General features: G+C 39.4%; 4 protein-coding genes and 1 pseudogene across 6 annotated transcripts; 4 read left to right on the top strand and 1 right to left on the bottom strand.

Annotated features, from left to right (window-relative positions):
- The first annotated feature begins 4,070 nt into the window (after window positions 1-4,070).
- Window positions 4,071-7,495, top strand: LOC121750810 (very-long-chain aldehyde decarbonylase CER3-like). Of its 3 annotated transcripts, none has more exons than XM_042145426.1 (12): window positions 4,071-4,204; window positions 4,462-4,558; window positions 4,651-4,871; window positions 4,947-5,176; window positions 5,274-5,493; window positions 5,589-5,716; window positions 5,807-6,057; window positions 6,154-6,261; window positions 6,337-6,543; window positions 6,668-6,778; window positions 6,855-7,028; window positions 7,116-7,495. In XM_042145426.1, exons 2-12 carry the CDS (start codon window positions 4,472-4,474, stop codon window positions 7,269-7,271), a joined length of 1,893 nt encoding a protein of 630 aa, XP_042001360.1. In that variant the 5' UTR covers window positions 4,071-4,204; window positions 4,462-4,471; the 3' UTR covers window positions 7,272-7,495. The 3 variants fall into 3 exon arrangements, with proteins under 3 accessions (XP_042001360.1, XP_042001359.1, XP_042001358.1); XM_042145425.1 differs by lacking the exon at window positions 4,071-4,204 and adding an exon at window positions 4,232-4,370; XM_042145424.1 differs by lacking the exon at window positions 4,071-4,204 and adding an exon at window positions 4,354-4,376.
- Window positions 7,496-7,631: 136 nt separating this feature from the next.
- LOC121752614 (fasciclin-like arabinogalactan protein 3) lies at window positions 7,632-8,927 on the top strand. Its single transcript, XM_042147735.1, has one exon. The coding sequence runs from the start codon at window positions 7,632-7,634 to the stop codon at window positions 8,925-8,927; it is 1,296 nt and encodes a 431-aa protein (XP_042003669.1).
- A 1,960-nt stretch (window positions 8,928-10,887) lies between these two features.
- On the top strand, window positions 10,888-12,240 carry LOC121752613 (fasciclin-like arabinogalactan protein 3). Its single transcript, XM_042147734.1, has one exon. The coding sequence runs from the start codon at window positions 10,888-10,890 to the stop codon at window positions 12,238-12,240; it is 1,353 nt and encodes a 450-aa protein (XP_042003668.1).
- A 423-nt stretch (window positions 12,241-12,663) lies between these two features.
- On the bottom strand, window positions 12,664-14,509 carry LOC121751482 (ABC transporter I family member 17-like). Its single transcript, XM_042146232.1, has 4 exons — window positions 14,323-14,509; window positions 13,632-13,955; window positions 13,100-13,287; window positions 12,664-13,006 (listed from the first exon to the last, which is right to left on the bottom strand). Exons 1-4 carry the CDS (start codon window positions 14,339-14,341, stop codon window positions 12,752-12,754), a joined length of 786 nt encoding a protein of 261 aa, XP_042002166.1. The 5' UTR covers window positions 14,342-14,509; the 3' UTR covers window positions 12,664-12,751.
- A 4,124-nt stretch (window positions 14,510-18,633) lies between these two features.
- Window positions 18,634-20,095, top strand: LOC121752927 (annotated as a pseudogene).
- Window positions 20,096-20,360: the final 265 nt, after the last annotated feature.

The following is a 20,360-nucleotide window of genomic DNA, read 5'->3' as shown; positions in this document are numbered from 1 at the left end:
CGTCCTTGTTGACTATTTGAAGTAGTGTTAGAAATCATATTTGATGGAAAACAGTAGGGTATGGTCATTATCTGATTATATCTTCGTCGAGTTTGCACGAAAACGCCCTAGGCAGTACGAATGCCAAAAGAACAAAAGGTACTTAGCACACTGGACATAAATTAAATTTAATACAGTACTTAGAGCATCCGCAGCGGTGAGCAGGACATTGTCCGTCAGTCCGTGCCAGCGGCACGGCACCGCTGTCCGCCGCTGCGCTCTTGCCGCTGGTGCAGCGCTGCTCGATGCATCGAGCATGTGCGTGCTAGCGAGCAACTGACGTGACGCGTTCTGATTGGCTAATGGCATTTCCATTGGAAATTCAATTTTTTTTTTAAAAAAAATAAAAAATAATACCAAAAATTTAAAAAAAAACTCAGAATCCCAAAAATCTAGCCATTTTTTTACCGTTTTTCTGGATTTTTTAAATTTTTTAATTTTTATTATCCCCAAAATCATCTATAAATACACACATTCATCATTCATTTTCCACATCAAATCATCTCTCATTCATCTCTCATTCATATTTTTCATACAACTTATATCTACATCTTCCTCTCTCACTCAAACCCTAAAATGGATTTCACCCATCTCATTGCGGAATCGGAACGCGAAGAACAAGAATACTATGAAGCCTATGTCGCAGCGAATACCCCCACCCCTCCTCCTCAACCAACTAGATCAACTCGCCGATACATCCATCGTGACCGGGTGAGAGCCAACGAAAGGCTCGTTGTTGACTATTTTTCCGACCAGCCGCAGTTTCCGGAAGATTACTTTCGGCGCCGTTTTCGCATGTCAATGCGCGATACCCAAACCCACGTTGAGCTACAAGAAAACCTAATCAAACACATTTGGGCGAAATTCGGCCACGAGTAGTGGATTTTTTTAATTTTATGAATTTAATTATGTAATTTTTTATTTTTAGGATTTAAATTATGTAATTTTTAATTTTTAAGACTTTAATTATTAAAATTTTAATTTTAGGATTTTAATTATATAATTTTTAATTTTTTTAATTTGTAATATTATTCTGGTTATTTTAATGCATTTTAATATTGTGGAAATGTTTTTATTTAAATTGAATAATAGAATGGTGAGATCCTTGAGCTTGTCCTTGCGGAAGAGCACGGATGTGAGTGTTGTGCTCTTACCTAAGAGCAGGGAGTAAAAGTGGGTCCGGGCCCATATCCATGTTCGTTGGCAAGAGCACAGATGTGGATGCTCTTAAAAGAAAAAAAAAAAGAAAACCATAAAAAAAATCACGTATTTACGAAAGTATTTGAGTTGGTTGACTGTGGGGGTGTGACATTAAAATAAAATAAATAAGAGTTTGATTTGTGAATGTGAGCCCTATTTTCTTAAATTCAGTTGGCGAAGAGGAGAAATTAAATTCGTTCACAGTATTATCCCTGACTGTATTTCTTAATTCAATAGTAACCTCAATTTGTATCTCGATTATATATAAATATTGGTGAGGGTGATGTAAAACAGAATATGGTTAGGACAGCATGACTTGTCATGATATAATACATACAGTTGTTTTAGTATTAATTAGCTTCAAGTAGTTGAGAATGAGACTTGAGAGGATCAAAAGATGGGAAGTGGGAATATACTAAAACCAATTATTAATGTTACTTTGGTATGTGTTTAATTTGTTGAATGCGAATTGATAAGCCATGGGTAGAACTGTATAATTACATGTCTTTTACACGCAACCATGTGCTGCATGTGTAGGCAATTATTCGATTTAATCCTAGATTATTTAGTTTGTACCAAGAATATTATGAACTTTAATAATATTCGTACAATACTTACTTAACTTATAAATATTGTACCAAAACTATCCTTACTTTTTAATTATGCAATTTCAACATTATTATTACGCTTTACCATTACTTTTTTTATTTATAATTGCAGCCTATCTCACCAAATAAAATACTACTACTATATTCCGAAGAATATCATCTCCATCAATTATGAATATGCATACCAATTTTTAAGATTTTCAGTTGACTTTTTCAAAGAATTTGTTAATTTCAGTCAGTTTTTTATTTAGTTTAAATCTAGGACACTAACATATTAAGAGCATCCACTGTAAGGTGAACACTTCTAATAGCCCCGTCACTTTTTTTTCCACAGCCACTTCATATTGTCTGCGCCCATAAAAAAAGTGTCTGCAGCAATAATGGACACTTTTTTTAGCCACTTTTCACTTTAATTTTTTATTTTTTTATTTTTATATTTTAAAACCAATGGAATCCACAAATTACACGCGTCATTCCATAAATTGTCCATTTTTAATACCAATGGAATCCATAAATTTTAGTGAAAGAAAGTATGAATAAAGAGTTGGAATGGTGTGAAAATAATGAGGGAAATGAGGTATATTTATAGGTAAATTAAATAAATTTTTAAAAAATGGAAAAAAATTTTGTCCGCCCCCTACCGGCGCGCTGCTCACCGCCGCGCTATAGGCCGGCGCTCCTGTCGGCGCGGCGCACCACGCCCGGCGCGACCTCGGCGCCTAGTCGCCGATCGCCCTTTCGCCCCAAAAAAAGCGTTCGCACCACGCCCGGCGCGACCTCGGCGCCTGCGCGCCGCCCCTATAGTGGATGCTCTAAGGGGTATGTTATAATGTCAATTTTTCTTAAATTGTTAACTTGCTAACTTATCAACACAAAGTATTTAAAATATCAACACGATCACATTAAAATGTCAACATAAATTTGTGATGACATTTTAATATACTGTGTTGACAATTTATATATCAATATCAACACAGTGTATTAAAATATCAACTAAGTTAATTACGTTGACATTTCAATGTCATCGTATTGACATTTTTAATACACTACGTTGATGAGTTAGGAGAGTTAGCAACTTAAGAAAGTTAGCAATGAATCACACCTCAACATATTAAATTATTTAATTATGTATTTTATTCAAATTATTAAAATACTTTATTTATTGAGATCATTTTATAATTTGAGTAAATTAATCTATAATTTAACTAAAATTATTACATTATAAAACTGAAATTACTATATGGTAAAACCAAAATTATTACTCCCTATTAGCAATCGTAGATATTTCAAATTAACTTAAATTAAATACTTTATGATTTAGTTATAAGCAAATTTAAAATTATCTAAATAGGAATCTGTTACTTTAACAATTTGAATAAAATTTAACTAAGATATTGACCAAAACCAAAAATAAGATATCGACATTGATAGTTAGGTCGGTCAGAACTTTATCAATTTGGATATTCATTCTATGTTTAGGTAAATTTATGATGATTGTATTTGGTATTTTCTGTTTATTAAATAAGCTGACATTGTGAACACTTCATATTCAGACACGTCCTTTCAAACATATTGAAGTACAGTGGGCAATGATCTACATCTCTTATCATCATTCAATGAAACAAATACTAGGGCAGCGTAGTTAATAAATGAGTTAAATAAATTAATCAATTGTTACAAAATGCCAGCTCATCCAACCTCAAATCGGATCACGACACGTACTACGCAATTGTATGCCTAATTATGATCTGAATAGCCGGTGATCGAAATAAATTAGAGTGAGACACAATTATATATAGATAATAAATAAAAGGAAATGTAAATTATAAGTATCCCAAGTATATAGGATTGTTAGGTAAGAAATCGGTTAAGACACAAGGACTATAGGAAGCTAGTCCCAACCCTACAAGACTTTGGCACCACACAAAATTTATGAACAAAAGAGCTTCAACATCACAAGTATCGCCTATATTTCATGACTTACATGATTAAATTCCTGACTTATTATTTAATGTTTGTGATCTCATTATTCCTAGAGAAATCTATGTCGAAAGTTGTAGACAATGAATGAATTAATGGGAACCCAAAAAATACAAAAAAGTAGCACTAATTGAGATCGATGATGAGAGCAAATAAGAGGATTAGGACTATCTCGTCCACATCTCAACTACAATCTGTAATCCACTAACTAAAGTTTACAACTCCCATAAAAGCTTAATGTCTCTGCACCCAACCATCTTAATTTCTTCTCACTCACATTAAATTTTCTTTGATTTTGTGGTGCCAACCCCCAGCTGTCAACTGTTTTTTGAGTTATATCTCGGCATAAAATAATCTCTTACTTTCTGCATATTTCAGTAGGTTCAATTACTGTAGAATTCAACAAAATTTTTTTTATCTATATATATATATATATATATATATATATATATATGTACGTGTATAATAAGGCCTCTATAGCTTTAAGACTTTAGAGGAGTGCAATAAAGATCAAGAAAAAAGTGCAATGATATATGGGAAAATGTACTTGTATATTAATGGTCTCCTTGTTATAGTCCAAGATTCATTTATTACAACCCTCCAAGATTAATTTTTTCGCATGTCTTGTTTTCAGACAGAAAAAAATGGCAAGTGAGAAAGATTGCAGTGTTTCATGTAGGAATGAAGCTTCTTTGTTTTCTTGGCCATGGGAGAACTTGGGTACTTTAAAGGTAACAACTTTTAATTTCTGGAAGAATTTGACTGTTTATGATTATTTTCAAAAGTTTGATTTTTTTTCTGTTTTTTTAATCTATTGGAGCAGTGTTTGTTGTATGCTCCATTAGTTGCAAATGCCCTTTATGCCATCTATAGAGGTGAGATCAAGAATGAAGCTTGGTGCTTGCATATTCTCATCTTATTTGGGGCTAGAGGCCTTGTTCATCAGCTTTGGGGGAGCTATTCTAGCATGCTTTTCCTTAATCGAAATCGAAGAATCGATCAAAAGGGCTTGGAATTCAAGCAAATCGATGCAGAATGGCATTGGTATAATACAATTCTATCAAATTAGGATAAATTTGGTTTCTTGTGCTTAAATCTTGAATTTTGATCATGCAACAGGGACAATTTCTTGATACTTCAATTTATTGCGGCTTCATTTCTGTGCTTGAGTTTGCCTTTATCCGATTTTCCCATCTTCGATTCGAGGGGTTTTTTGTGGTGCCTAATTCTCCACATAGGAATCTCAGAGCCACTGTATTACTGGCTGCATAGGTTGTTACATTCCCCTGCTTTCTTCCAACATTATCATTGGCTCCACCATAGCTCTAGAGTTCTGCATCCTTTCACAGGTTAGGAACCATACGAGAGAAACTACGTTGCTCGTGTCCTTTAACTTCGATTGATCAAGAATGAAAATGTATGTGGCTGATTTGTGCTTGTATGCAGCTGGACATGCTACATTCTTGGAACATCTGCTGCTTTGTGTAGTTGTAGGAATCCCGACTTTGGGAACGATCTATATTGGATACGGGTCGATAAGCTTGATGTATGGTTATCTTTTGGCCTTCGATTTTCTTCAGTGTTTGGCTCATTGCAATGTTGAAGTTTTCCCCAGTAACTTGTTTGATAATTTCCCACTTCTCAAGCATATCATTCGTACACCTACGTAAGTCCATCATGTTTCTTTGTTGAATTCTTGCATATGTGAGCTTCATAGTCCTGCTTATCTGATCAAAAACCATTTTCATGCTTTTGCTGCAGATACCACAGTCTTCATCACACGGACATGGTGACTAATTTCTGCCTCTTTATGCCCTTCTACGACAGTTTATGGAAGACTACAAACGCCCAATCATGGGAGCTCCAACGAGAGATAAGTTCAAGAAAAAGTGAGGTTTCTTTCTTATCACAAAAAAAAGTAAACGAACACTTGTATCAAAAATAGTTCTTTAGAACTCAGAAAAAGTGGAACTTTGCAGAGAGCAGAGTAGCAGATTTTGTGTTTCTTGCACATGTCGTTGATGTTATATCAGCGTTACACTCTCCATTCGTTTTCCGATCATTCAGCTCAATGCCTTTCACTATAAAGCCCTTCTTGTTTCCAATGTGGCCTTTTACCTATTTGGTGATGCTTGTTATGTGGGCAAAGGCTAAAACATTCTTGTTCAGCCTTTACTATCTCAGAGGTAAATTGCACGAGACGTGGATCGTCCCTAGGTTCGGTTTTCAGGTGCATTTTGGTACCCCTAATATACATATTTCAATATTGGCATTTGGCAGAGATAAAGGAAAGTCCTCTGAATTTTTTTTCAATTATTTTTGGCAGTATTTCTTACCTTTTGCAACAAAAGGCATAAATAATCAGATAGAAGATGCTATCCTTAAAGCAGATAGGCTCGGAGTTAAGGTTATTAGTCTTGCTGCACTAAATAAGGTAAGCCTTGTCCTAACGCTGGCCTCGCCTCTTGACATCGTGGACACAAGGGTGATACATTTGTTGTTTTGATAGAACGAGAGCCTTAATGGAGGAGGGACGCTCTTTACCACCAAGCATCCCAACCTCAGAGTCAGAGTGGTTCATGGCAACACCCTCACAGCTGCTGTGATCCTACATGAGATTCCTAATGATGTAGACGAAGTTTTCTTAACCGGTGCTACTTCTAAACTTGGGAGAGCCATCGCTCTCTATCTTGCTCGTCGCAAGGTTAAAGTCTTGGTAAGTACACAGTCACATTTTTGTACATAGATCAGCTGATGGAGCCATTTGCTTCTTACTATATGCTCATTTATTGATCCTAGAATCACGTCGTCTTTAAACTTAAAAACATGTCTGAACGCAGATGCTGACGCTGTCGGCAGAGAGATTCAACAAGATTCAGAAAGAAGCACCACTAGACTGCCAAAAACACTTAGTTCAAGTCACTAAGTATCAGGCAGCACAACACTGTAAGGTGATTCTATGTCCATCTCAACTCTTCAATTCTACTCAATTTTCAACCTTGTACTGACAATTCAAGAATCTTCCAGACATGGATAATCGGAAAGTGGACGACGCCTAGAGAGCAGTACTGGGCTCCATCAGGAACACATTTCCACCAGTTTGTGGTTCCTCCCATCATCCCTTTTAGAAGGGACTGCACTTATGGGAAGCTGGCAGCAATGAGGCTGCCAGATGACGTTGAGGGGCTCGGATCATGCGAGGTATGCACCTGAGAACGCGTAAAATACGATCATTCTTGAAACTTTTACTACTGTCCTAACACTAGAAACTTTCCTTTTCTTCTCAAGTACACAATGGGAAGAGGTGTGGTGCATGCTTGTCATGCAGGAGGAGTTGTACATTTTCTTGAAGGATGGAAGCATCACGAGGTTGGGGCGATCAACGTCGATCAGATTGATATTGTGTGGGAGGCGGCACTTATACACGGCCTCAAGCCATTGTAGAATATGCCAAGACCGAAGAATTATGCACGCATACAAAAAAGAATTGTGCGCTATACCAATGGAATGTGTAGCATACTACTCACTTTTCCACTTTTTTTTTTTCCATGATTTTTCGACTCATGCTTTCTTTTCTGGTATTCTTTTTCCAAATAAAAGTGGAATTACAGGGTAAAAGATTATATACACGATCAAAATGTGATATATCAAAGTCTTATTTCACATGACATGTTTATCTTAGACTTTTACTTGAAGATATTATAAACTGTTAGTATAAAGTTATATAGAGTCAAGTACAAATATTGATACAGTTGGAATGTTACAAGCTATTTCAAGAATGGGTTATAAAGCTTAGATCCTGAAATGAAGGAGAAAGAGCCCTCCTCCTACAAACAACCTACACTTGTGCTCAATTCACACACCTTACTCACTAACTGCACATATAAATACTCTCCTCCACTCATCATCAACTCATCATCATCTGTCTCTATCTCCCACTACCAAAACAACAAGTTGAAAATGAGTGTTATTCCCTCATTTCTGATCTTGTCTCTCCTTCTGTTGATCCATAGTAGTAATGGGTTTGACATCACCCAAATCCTGAACCAATACCCGGATTTCAGCAACTTCAACAGCTACCTCACACAGACCAACCTAGCGAGCGCCATCAACAGCCGCAACACGATCACCGTCCTTGTCGTGGACAACGCCAACATTGCCTCCCTTTCGAGCAGATCACCCGACGTCATCAAGAACATCCTCAGCGTACACATCATCCTCGATTACTACGATGTCACCAAGCTCCAACAGCTCACGGCCACCTCTCCCCTCCCCACCACCTTTTTCCAGAGCACCGGCCTCGCTCTAGGCCAGCAAGGCTTCTTGAACGTGACTCACCCGAGCACAGCTAGCATCACATTCGGCTCTGCCATGCCCGGCTCCACCCAAAGCTCCACCCTTGTCAAGTCTGTCACCTCAGAGCCTTACAACTTATCAATTCTCCAAATCAGCAGTCCCATCATTCCCCAAAGCATTGATGGTGTCAAAACCTCAGCCCCCGCGGCCACCACTGCCGCCACGGCCACTCCCCCTCCCCCTCCCCCAGCACCCGCCACTGCCAACGCCACCACCACCACTCCCCCTCCCCCAGCACCCGCCACTGCCAACGCCACCACCACCACCACCACTCCCCCTCCCCCAGCACTAGCCACTGCCAACGCCACCACCGCCACTCCCCCACCCGCCAATGCCACAGCCACAGCCACTCCTCCACCCGCCAATGCCACGGTCACGGCCCCACCAACACCAGCTCCCCCAACCAAGGCTGCTGCCCCTCCAACTAAGGCAGCAGCCCCAACAAAGGCTGCTGCCCCAACCAAGGCGGCTGCTCCAACTAAGGCGGCTGCGCCAACCAAGGCGGCTGCTCCAACTAAGGCGGCTGCGCCAACCAAGGCAGCTGCCCCAACCGTGGCGACCACTCCATCTGATGCCCCGGGCTCAGCCTCGTCCCCTGCTGCATCGGCAGATGATACTCCGGCATCAGATGAACCGGGTTCGAGCACACCTGCAGCCAAGGGTGCAGCAGCGGCGCTAGAAATTGGCGTGGCCGTGGTATGCACAATGGCGTTGTCCACTCTCCAGCTAGCATCAACGATATGAGACAAGAGTGGAAATATTGAAAGGATTTTTGTAGAGTTGTTAGCACATACATACTACTATAATTTTGTCGGATCATTATAGGAGGCGGGCAACCCCTCAACAACAATAAGTCATTGAAAGATGCAAATCTTTCCTTGATGAAATGGAAATGACAATAATCAGCCTTTTTAAACTTGTGTTTCACTTTCTCTCATGCATTATTTGAGCACAACACAACGTAATCTGGCCATTGTTGCGACTGGAAAATCTGATACACTATTTTTTTTATTGGAGTGTGATAGAAACAAAATCATTCACTTCCAAGCATGAAATTAATTTGTGAAACTCGAATATTATGGAATTTAAGTGTGTACTATGTTCATCTTGATAAAATAAATAATTAAACTTCAAACTTGAGTTCAGTCAGTAATACTATCGGCTATCTAGTCCAATTATATAAATTAAACATCTCAATTTCACATAATCTTTTTCAAATATCTTCTTTAAAGGGAAATTAATTGAAACGGGATTAAAAATATTTACGGTTTGAACCGGAATTGAACCGCCTCCTCCCTACACGGGCTGGTTATGAATCCTCCCTTTGAAGAGCTGCAAACCACCGGTTTTCTACCGTCGACATCACTAGCTTTGATAGTTAAGGCTTTCATTTGCTAAGAAATTTTTATAATAATTTTCCTAAAATCAAATAATATATTCATTTATTAATTTTTGCAAGGTATAACTATATTTTTATATAATTTTCATAAAACCAGCAAACCTTTTAACTACACCCATTTTTTAAACCAGTAAAATTTTCACATTATTAATACATTTAATAAGTATCATCATATTTAAGAGAAGTTTTATATAATAATCGTTAAGTCAAACAAATAAAAGAATAACTTGACTATAATAAAAGGTTTTATTTTCATAAAAAATAATAAAATGTTCTGAAAATGTAATTATAGAATGTGAAAAAAACATTTTGTTTTAAAAAATTCATAAATAGAGAAAAGTCTTATTTGGTGTAAGTATTAGTAGTATTTTTTTCTTTACATATATCTATGAGCAACTAAATTATTCAGTCATTATTGATATATGATATGATCAATAACTAGTTTAATTTGCTAACTTGTCAATTCTATATGTTAAAAATGCAACACGATTATATTAGTCTATCAATACAAATTTAGTTGACATACTCATACCTTTGTTTTGATATCTATATTTAAATTTTAAAACAAAGAAGTACTATGTCAACTAAACTTGTGTTAATATAACCATATTGATATTATTAATTCTGTGTTATATTTAGTTTGATTATAACAACTTAAAAATTGTTATTAATATTGTTAATTTATAAATATGGAAAAATTAAAATCCATTTAAAAAAATAGTAGAAGTTATATAAATGAACAAGTTAGCATTTGAGTGTTATGTAATTTTGAAGTAGTATTATAGGAACTAGGGAGAAATTAGTACTCGTATATAAAAACAAAATAGATACTATGGTTGATGCAGCCTAAAGAAAAGCAGTATATTCACAAATGAGGTTCAGAGAAAGTAGATAACATAACATTTTTAGATGCTCTTAATCAAATGAGGTAACGGTCATTTGGTTGGCATTTGAAATTAAAGTTTATCCAATATTCAACTAAATTACTAGAATAAAATTCAGGAAATACCACAAAATAACTACTACAACTACTACAACCTATATGAAGAAAAACAAGTAGTGTAAAATTGAAGTAAATCTATTTTAAGAAAGGAGAAGTTATACCAATTCTTAGACCACCACCTGCGTGTTCCTTCCCAGCCAACCATCTCCACCTTTTAAGGAGAGCGAACCTTTCTCCTACAAACCACCTATACTCATGCTCACATACTCATATACAAATACCATTTCCTCCCACTCTTCACTTCCATATTCTTCTTCTTCTTCTTCATCACTCCTCTCTCAAAAATCAAAATGAACATGAAAATGTCTCCCCCCCTCTCTCTCCTTCTCTCCCTCTTCATCTTCTCACTCCACTCTGCCTACGCCCACGACATCACCCAACTCCTCAACCAATACCCCGAGTTCGCCACCTTCAACAGCTACCTCTCCCAGACCAACCTTGCCGCCGAGATCAACGCCCGCAACACCATCACCCTCCTCGTCCTCGACAACGGCAGCCTCTCCCCCCTCTCCGGGAAGCCCGTCGAGCTCATCAGGAGCATCCTCTCCGTGCACGTCCTCCTTGACTACTACGATGCCCCAAGGCTGCAGACTCAAGCCGCCAGCCGCAACCTCATGACCACCCTCTTCCAGACCACCGGCCTCGCCCGCGGCCAGCAGGGCTTCGTCAGCGTCTCCAGCCCCGCAGTCGGCAGCTTCTCCTTCGGCTCAGCCATGCCCGGATCCCCACTTGACTCGAGCCTCATCAAATCTGTTCTCCTAGAGCCTTACAACATCTCAATTCTACAAGTCAGCAGTGTTATCATGCCTCAGGGGATTGATGGCACCAAAACTTCCTCTCCGCCGGCCACCTCCCCTCCCGCCACCACCGTTGCAACCCCTCCTGCTCTAGCCACGGCCGCTGCAACCCCTCCTCTTCTAGCCACCGTTTCTGGAACCCCTCCACCTCCAGCAACCGCCGCTGCAACCCCTCCTCTTCTAGCCACCGTTGCTGGAACCCCCTCCACCTCCAGCCACCGCCGCTGCAACCCCTCCTCTTCTAGCCACCGTTGCTGGAACCCCTCCACCTCCAGCCACCGCCGCTGCAACCCCTCCTCTTCTAGCCACCGTTGCTGGAACCCCTCCACCTCCAGCCACCGCCGCTGCAACCCCTCCTCTTCTAGCCACCGTTGCTGGAATACCTCCACCTCCAGCCACCGCCGCTGCAACCCCTCCGCCAACCACATTACCTTCTCTACCAATTCTGCCACCACTAGCAAGCTTGCTTCCGATCCCATCAACGGCTCCACCAACACCGAGCGCAGCCACAGTCCCAGCCCTGGCTCCACCAACACCGAGCGCAGCCACAGTCCCAGCCCTGGCTCCACCAACACCGAGCGCAGCCACTGTCCCAGCCCTGGCTCCATCAACACCGAGAGCAGCCCCAGTCCCAGCCCTGGCTCCACTAACACCGAGTGCAGCCACTGTCCCAGCCCTGGCTCCACCAACACCGAGCATTGCTGCTCCCCTTCCATCTACCGCCGCACCAAAGGCGAGCACTGCTCCTGTCGCAGCTGCAACCACACCAACGCTGAGCAAGGCCCCTTTACCTTCAAAATTCCCGCCACCAGTTTCTTCCAGGCCATCCGCATCCCCAGCCTCAACACCAACGGCTAACGCCCCTGGTTCAGCTATGGCTCCAGGTGTAGAGGGACCGTCATCAGAGGTTGGAGGAGCAACTCCAGCCGGAGGTAAACCAGCAGCAAAGAGCGCGGCCACACCTCTTGGTTACGGCCTTGGTCTCTTGTTTACAATGGTGTTGTCCAGCATTTACCTAGCATCAACAGTTTGATACAGCAACCGGTATCAAAATGTTTAACTTTTACAACTCTGTTTTTTCAAGAGTTGTTCGGATCTGTCATGAGGTGGGGAGCCCCTCAACTAGAATAAGTCATTGAAAGAGTTGTAATTCTTCCCTTGATAGCATTCACAATAATCAACTTCTCTCAACAATGTATACTGTCAAATTCATTCCTCTAGCTAAATTGTGAAGATTGCCATGTAAAATTTAGCATTGACAAAATAAAAGTGGACTAAAGGTGATCATCAACATGGCATATTATACATATTGCACAAGTTTATCGGTACAAATTTTTGTGGCTTACTGCTGTGATAAATATATTAAAGTTTAAGATCCAAGCTGCAAGAACCTTTGTGCCATGGGATGCTTAGCCTCGGAGAGGCAATCAGGTTTCAAGATTTCAACAATCTCCCCATCTACAACGAGGCACACCACATCGGCAATCCTCTGGATCTGTCTGATGCTGTGAGACACTATAACGATTGTCATTTCTTGTTCCTTCTTCAGCCTTACCAGAGCATTTTCTATGTTCTCGGTTGATATCGGATCCAATGCGCTCGTTGGCTCGTCAAGCAGCAAAACCTTCACAGAAAAAGGGGTTTCCAGATTAAATAGCAGACCAATTATCTCGAGCACAATGTACTTGGGATTTACTAGAAGTTTGTTTCAGGTCACCTCAGGCTCATTAGCTAAGGTTCTTGCAAGAGCAACCCTTTGCACCTGACCAACAGATAGCTCTCCTCCAGACTTGCTGTAGAAAGAGGAATTGAGATCTGAAAGAGCCAATAACTTGTACACCTCATTGTCGCTTAGTTTGTTTCCCTTCAACTGTGGTCCAAAACGCACGTTGTCTGCAACAGTTCCTGCAACAAGTTCACTCCATTTTACTCGATATGTGACAGAACAAGGAGAGTAAAAGTTACCAAAACTATGTGGAACTTAGAACAAAGCATGCCATCGAACCACGTTACTCAAATACTAAGATATCTAGAGCTAAAAAGCTTGCTTCTAACAAGAATTGTGAAAGTAGACTTCACTTTCAATTCACTCATTGCAATAATGGAACAGCGTCAAGCTGAAAAGCAGCCTTACTTTCATTCTAAATGGATCAAAACACACAAAAACTAATCAAATTTTATGATCATCTAGCTAATTCACTGCCAACTCTAAGCAATTCCCATCGACATCAAGATACAAACATCTTTACCTTCGAACAGCACAGGAAGCTGAAACAGCATACCAACTTTTCGACGAAGGCTGAGGACATCAAGCTGACAGATATCCACACCATCCAAGAACACTGTGGCAGAGGCAGGCTCCCATAACCGGTTGAGGGTGCGGAGAAATGTGGATTTCCCGCTGCCACTCGGCCCGATCACCCCCATGATCAGTCCTTTGGGAATGTCTAGGTTGAGTTTGTTCAGTATTCTTACACCCTTGTCAGAAACCCTTGTCAGATCCCTCACCTCTATTTTCATTTCAGGAGAGTGCCCATCTACCAAACCTAGCAGACGCTCTCCTCCTCCATCCACTACAGCAATTCAAAAATCATTCGAGAACAATTTCAAGAATCCAAGAAAAAAAAATCTTTCATCATTTCAGAGCTGTACAAGTAATTATCCACAAATTCAAGAACAAGAAATAAAAATTATTTCAAATTTTGATCTTTATTTAATTCCTTTGACAGATAAACTCACCTAGAGGCCTAATGCACAGAAACTCAAGCACACTTTCATTGCACAAACAGAAAGGAATTATAATGATAATAAGAATTTCATCAACATTACACTGGTAACAGAAATTCGATAAACCATATCAGAATTAGTTACTCTAGTGGCAAGAAACAGTTAAGCTTAAATCATCGAAAATAGAGGAAGTGGGGATGGATGAAATGTAACCTTCAAAAGCTGCTTCCATTTGCTGAAGCAGAGCGTTTGTAGAAGAAAGATTGGATTTTTTTCGGTGTCTTTACAGAATTGTGTAGCCAAAAAGTAGAGGTTCAGTAGTAACCTTCCTGAGATGGACAAGAAAAATGAGTGGGCAGGGAATCAAGAACTGGACAGTAGTTTAGTGTGTAACGTCTACTACTTTGGCAAAATAATGAATTAGGATTAAATTTAAATTTAAAATGTTTGGACCCATAAATGTGTAGGAAGTTTTTGCACCTCATCCTAATTTAAAAACACTTTACGAGCGTGTACTGATCATCCTCCATTTAATCTTATTGGTGTTAATTATTAACTTGTCAAGTCATGGAGTAGTACATAAAATTTGTGTGTATAAAAAAGTGCGTTTGGGAGAGCTTGATCAAGTTCAAACCAACTTGACAATTAGTATAAAGTTTGTATAAAAGTTTAAAGCTTATTTGATTTGACATTTATGTTTAATTGTAGGACGAAATGCAAATAATTATATTATTCTCAAAAGAGAGACACTACAGCTTCAAAATGTGGGTGACCTTTTTTTTCTTCTAAAATTGGATATTAGGTCATTCACGTCCATGTCTCAATACCGTCTCAATACCGTCTCATTCCTTAACTATTCATGGGCATCACTGCACATTTTTACCTCATTTCTTAACTAAAAGACAGCATCTGCAACCCTTCATGTCTTAACCATCTCATCCGTTAACTATTCATTCAATTTCAATTTTTATTTTTATTTCCAACAAATTCAATTAATAAAAACGCACTTCATTAAATAAAAGAAAATTATAATTTAAAATCCTAAAAAAATAAAAAACACATAAAAAATAAAAAAAAATTAAATTCAAACGGTAATATTACCGTTTTAAAATTTTAGTTTTTAATATTTTTTTTCGAAAAATCGTTTTTTTTTAAATTATTGCGTCAGCATGACGACGCCCACTCGCGGACTGGCGAGTGGGCGTCACGCCTCGCGCCAGAGCTCGCCAGCTTCATCGAGGCGGAGGGACACGCGACGCGACGGGAGGGCTGCATCGCTATCTCGATGCTGGCTCGTCTCGCCGAGACGAGTCCGAGCCCGCATCGAGATGGCGATGCGGATGCTCTTAGGCATTTTTTACACGATCAAAACTGATATTACATGATTAAACTTGATTTACACGATAAAATTTGATATACACGATTTAAACTTGATTTATTCGAATTTAGAGAATAGAACTAAAGATTAAGTTGGGAATAAAAATAATAATAATATTTTTAAAGGTTTATCCGACCATAACTCAACTCAAAATTATCGAGTTCCTGATGGGTGAATCCGGTAAGAACATGGACCCAATAAGCATTTACCGAAACCATTAATTTCGCGCGTGTTCGTGTCAAGTAAAAAATTTTAGGCCTAATTTTGTCACTAAAATTGGAGTTTGTTTCATTATAAAAGCAAAGAATTAGTGCATATATTATGGACTCCGACATACAAAAACGTTGTGATTTCAAAAATTGAAATAGAAAGTGATAGTTTTGTTGGAGTTAATGATTATGGGCGGTCTGTGGTCTTTGTTAATTGTCGTTCGTACTTAAAAGAGTGCATTGATTGTGTCAAGATTTCAAAATATGTGGTGATCAAGTACATACATAGAGAAGATAATTTTGTTCTTGATTATTTGTCACATTATGCTTATATTTCATAGAGGAGTTCATGTTTTGGAAACATTCCAACAAAGTATCTATAGTTAGATTTTGCATGATAAATTAGATGATTCATCTTAGTTAGTTTCATTGTATCCGAGATTAATTTGCCCACTTTCTTTACCAAAAATATAAATAAATGTCTAGATTGAGTCGTATTTCTATTTAGGATGTTCCTACCAAGTTAAGTCATTTTATTTTTTGACAAAAAACAAAACATCCAATCACTCTTACTTTATTCCATCACCTACGTTACTCTCTCTTTAGACCATCCTCGATACACACCCTAGCCACCACCCTAGCCGGCTGCGTGCGGCCAGGCGGTCGGCTAGGGTGCGACCGAACCGGCTAAGCGGTGGCTAGGCGCCTATTGCACACCGACCACCGAGCTGAGCTAATTTTTCATTTTTATTTTATTTATTTATTATTATTTTTATTTCTACTCTATATATACAAGTCCATTGCACTTTTTTTAAATATTTGAAAAACACCAACAATTAAAATGAATTAAATTGGAGGCCAGAGCATTGGCTAGGCTGTGGAAAGGGCATGATGATGTGGCAGGAGTAGAGGTGCCCACGGTTTCGGAATCGCCGGTTCCGATTTTAGAAATTGGCAGACCGGAACTGAACCGCGAGGGTGTTTCGCGGTTACGGTTCGGGTTCCAAAACTGCTGGTTTCAGTTTCGGTTCCGAACCGACAGTTTTTCGGAGGTTTTTTTTTTATCGTTTTTCATGGTTCTGAACCGCCAGCTTTTTGCGGATCCGGCTTGGTTTCACTGTTTTTTGGCGGTTTTTCACCGTTCCGGTTTTGAACCGCCCGTAACCGACAGATCCGACACGGTTTCAGTTTGAAATTTTTTGAACCTGAACCGAACCACGGTTCAAAAATCGACGGTTTCGGTTTCAATCACCGGATCGGTAAACCTTGGGCAGGTCTAGGCAGGAGGAATTTTAAGCTGGGTTGTTGCTGGGACATTCCTATTTTGGATGCTCTTATCTTTTCTATTTTATTTCTCTCTCCTATTTTTTAATCTAATTTTGTAATCTTTGTGCTTAAATATTTTGACTCAACTTAATTGAGACTAATGGAATATTAAGCAAAACATGTTAATTGTCCTTCTTCTTCTTAGGAGGTTTCGTTTTTTTTTTTCTGTTTTTTGTTAATTGTCTTTTCTTAGGAGGTTTAGTTGAGATAGTTAAAGTTATACTTGTGCGTTTAAAGTTCAAATGACCTAGCATTTAATGAGCCTGCATAATAACAACTATGGTCAAACAAATCATATAATCGCTCTTACTCAATCACCTACTTTACTTTTATTAGCTTTTATATTTTTTCTTTATCTCCTATTTTAATTTATTATTATTTAATCATTTAACATAATTTCTTAATCTAACGTATAAAAAAAATTACTACTACAATTTAGTTGAGACCGGAGGGTGTATTTTATTTCTCACCCAAAGATTAATAGGAAAATAATATAAAAATCCCCATGAGTTACTTATCCACATTCGCAGTTGAGGAGAGTGTTTTTTCGGTGCAATAACATAAGAGCACGTCACTTAAACTTACCAATGATACGGCGAGTAGTTATCACGGATCTATAAGAGCGTGGTATCCAAAACCTTCTAAAAGAAGAAATTTATAATGCCAAACTGATATTCCCCCTGCCAGATCGAAATACAATATCTACTGCGCAACGTACAACATTCCTATGTTGTATACCGTGCATCAACGATTGTACCTCTCTACGAAATTACACAAAAAACACATTTACTTTCTACAGACAGAAATCGAAGAGAGAGAGAAAGAGCGAAGAGAGAGAAAGGGTGTATCGATCAAAGAGGAAAACAAAGAGAAGGGTCTTCTCAAATTTCTGATTCAGAATCGTTCTGCAAGAAATTTTTAGAGAGTTAATTGGGGAATGCGAAGCAAGAATTTGAAGCAATGGTGGGAGAAAGCTACATGATGGGTCAGAGTTAGTAGTTAAAAAGATTTGAAGAAAATAAGGCTGGAAGTGTTATGTGATTAAATTTTGTGTTGAATCTGAATTTCGGGAGCTTCAATAAGGTCAGCCCATTTGTAATTTGTTGGTTTGAACTCAAATTTTTGTCCAAGTTTGAATCTTTATGCTTAGTTGATTCAATTTTTTTGTTCAAGTTTGAATTCTGAGCGTAAAAATCTGAGCTTGAAGTTCAGAATTCAAGCTTGAATCTTTCATTGAGGGAGTGGCATTTTGGTTATTGTTGAATTTGTATAATACAGGTGAAAATGGTGGGCGGTTTACTTGGAGTTGCATGGACGTATCTGGATTTGGGGGTCTAGTTCAATAAAGGGGATGTTTGGATGGTAATTGTGAATTTCGTGGTTGGTGTAGAAGAATTTGTGAATTATCTTGAATTTGGGGTTTTGGAGGGAGACTCAATTTTAATTGGAAGTTTGAGATCTCAGGGCTTGGACTCGAGCCTCAAATTGCTTTAGTGTTTGAAACTGAAGTGTTGGAGATGAGCCATAGCTTTGACCGTTTTAGGGTTTTTTTAGAGGGATTGGATATTTGGAAACTGGGTTATTGGAGATGTAGCAGCTAAAAACCCCTAACTCATTGAAGGTGCTGTAAGGTTGTGTGCAAGTGTGTGTTTCTGTTATATTGATTTTAGTGTAGAGATAGAGACAGAGAGAGATGCAACCACCACATCACTATTCGCGGATCAATCTTGCTGAATTGAAAGCTCAGTTAGTCAAGAAAGTTGGGCCAGAGGGGTCAAAGCAATACTTTTATTTCCTTCATATGTTCTTGAGTTTGAAATTGAGTAAGGTTGAGTTCAATAAGCTGTGTCTTAGAATTATTGGCCGGGAGAATATTCCCCTTCACAATCAGTTGATTCGTTCAATACTGAGAAATGCTTGTAGTGCAAAGACACCACCGCCGGCCAATCAGAAGGATGATGTTTCGAGACATGGTGTGCACCTTGCCGGCAAGGATATGTCCACTGACAGTCTCCTGCAAAACGGGTCCCACGCCAATGTAGCTCAGGCTTCTGGTTCACCCTGTTTATCAAATGGAGGTGGTGATCTGCTACCTCTCTCGCCTCGAAAGGTCAGGACGAATATCCGTGACCGGAAAACTGGTGACCGTCGTAGTGCCCTTGGACCTAATGGGAAGGCTAGTTTTGCTACCCACCTTCCTGCTGCTACTCTGTCAAGTGACTTTGGTGCTGTGTTGGAGAATGGAGATTTGAATCCACCTGATATGAGAAGGCTACTGAAGCAATCAGGGAGCGAAAATGAGATCTTGGCCCCAAATGCTGCTAAAATGTCCATCGATAGGAGATCTCTGGATGTTTCAGCTCCTTCATGTAGCAAAGATCAAACTGAGTTGATCGTCAGTGATGATGGGAATGAGGCTTCTGCTAGGAGTCCACTTCGAGCTCCCCTTGGGGTTCAGTTACGTCCTGTTAGCATTGGTGGGGCACACAGAGCTCTGCCTCTATCGAGGAGCAGTAGATGTCTTGGCTCATATAGCAATGGTTCTTTGTTGGGACAGTCTAACATTAAGGGAACGGATGGAGCAGATTGCTCTCGTACAGGGTCTTGAAGGGGTTTCAGTGGATTCTGCCAACATATTGAACCACGGTTTAGATGCTTACATGAAAGGATTGATTAGATCGTGCATCGAGCTTGTAGGGTCAAGATCGGGGCATGAGACAACGGAGAACAAACCCAACAAGCATCCCAGTTATATGAAGCTGATAAACGGTGTAAAACCAGGTCATCAATATCTGATGCAACATAGTGGGAAGACGATGGAAGTGCAAGACCAAAGAAGTCAGTCCCCCATTTCGTTACAGGACTTTAGAGTAGCCATGGAGCTGAATCCTCGAAAACTTGGTGAAGAACTGGCCGTTGTTACTGGAGAAGATATGTACACATGCATTTGAAGAATAGCGGGGAGCTCCCATTTTTATGGTTCATAGTTGAGTAATTAGTCCTACTGGATCTCAAGGCATGCTTGTGCTGCCACTCTTCTGGCCCTGGTGTGGATTTAGTAGCTCAAATTCATGACCGGTCCAGGGCAAAAGCAGGAATATCTATTCCATTCTGCTTCTGGCTTCTCTTCAATCCAAAAACCCATTATTAGCGACCACTGTGATGAGCTGAATGCACGAATCTAAGGTCGCGCTCGCTGTTGTATGATTAGCTTGATCCCAAGTTCTTTTTTTTTGTTTCTTTGTCCTGTAATTTACAGTGAGAAATTTGTAGAACAGTTTTGCAGGAATAATTTGTGTAGCTCAGTGGAAAAAGTGGTGGGGTTGCATGATACAATA

Source organism: Salvia splendens, chromosome 10 (genome assembly GCF_004379255.2).
Source record: "Salvia splendens isolate huo1 chromosome 10, SspV2, whole genome shotgun sequence".
Taxonomy (NCBI): domain Eukaryota; kingdom Viridiplantae; phylum Streptophyta; class Magnoliopsida; order Lamiales; family Lamiaceae; genus Salvia; species Salvia splendens.
The sequence above is the reverse complement of the archived record's forward strand: the minus strand, read 5'-3'. Positions and strand labels throughout refer to the sequence as shown.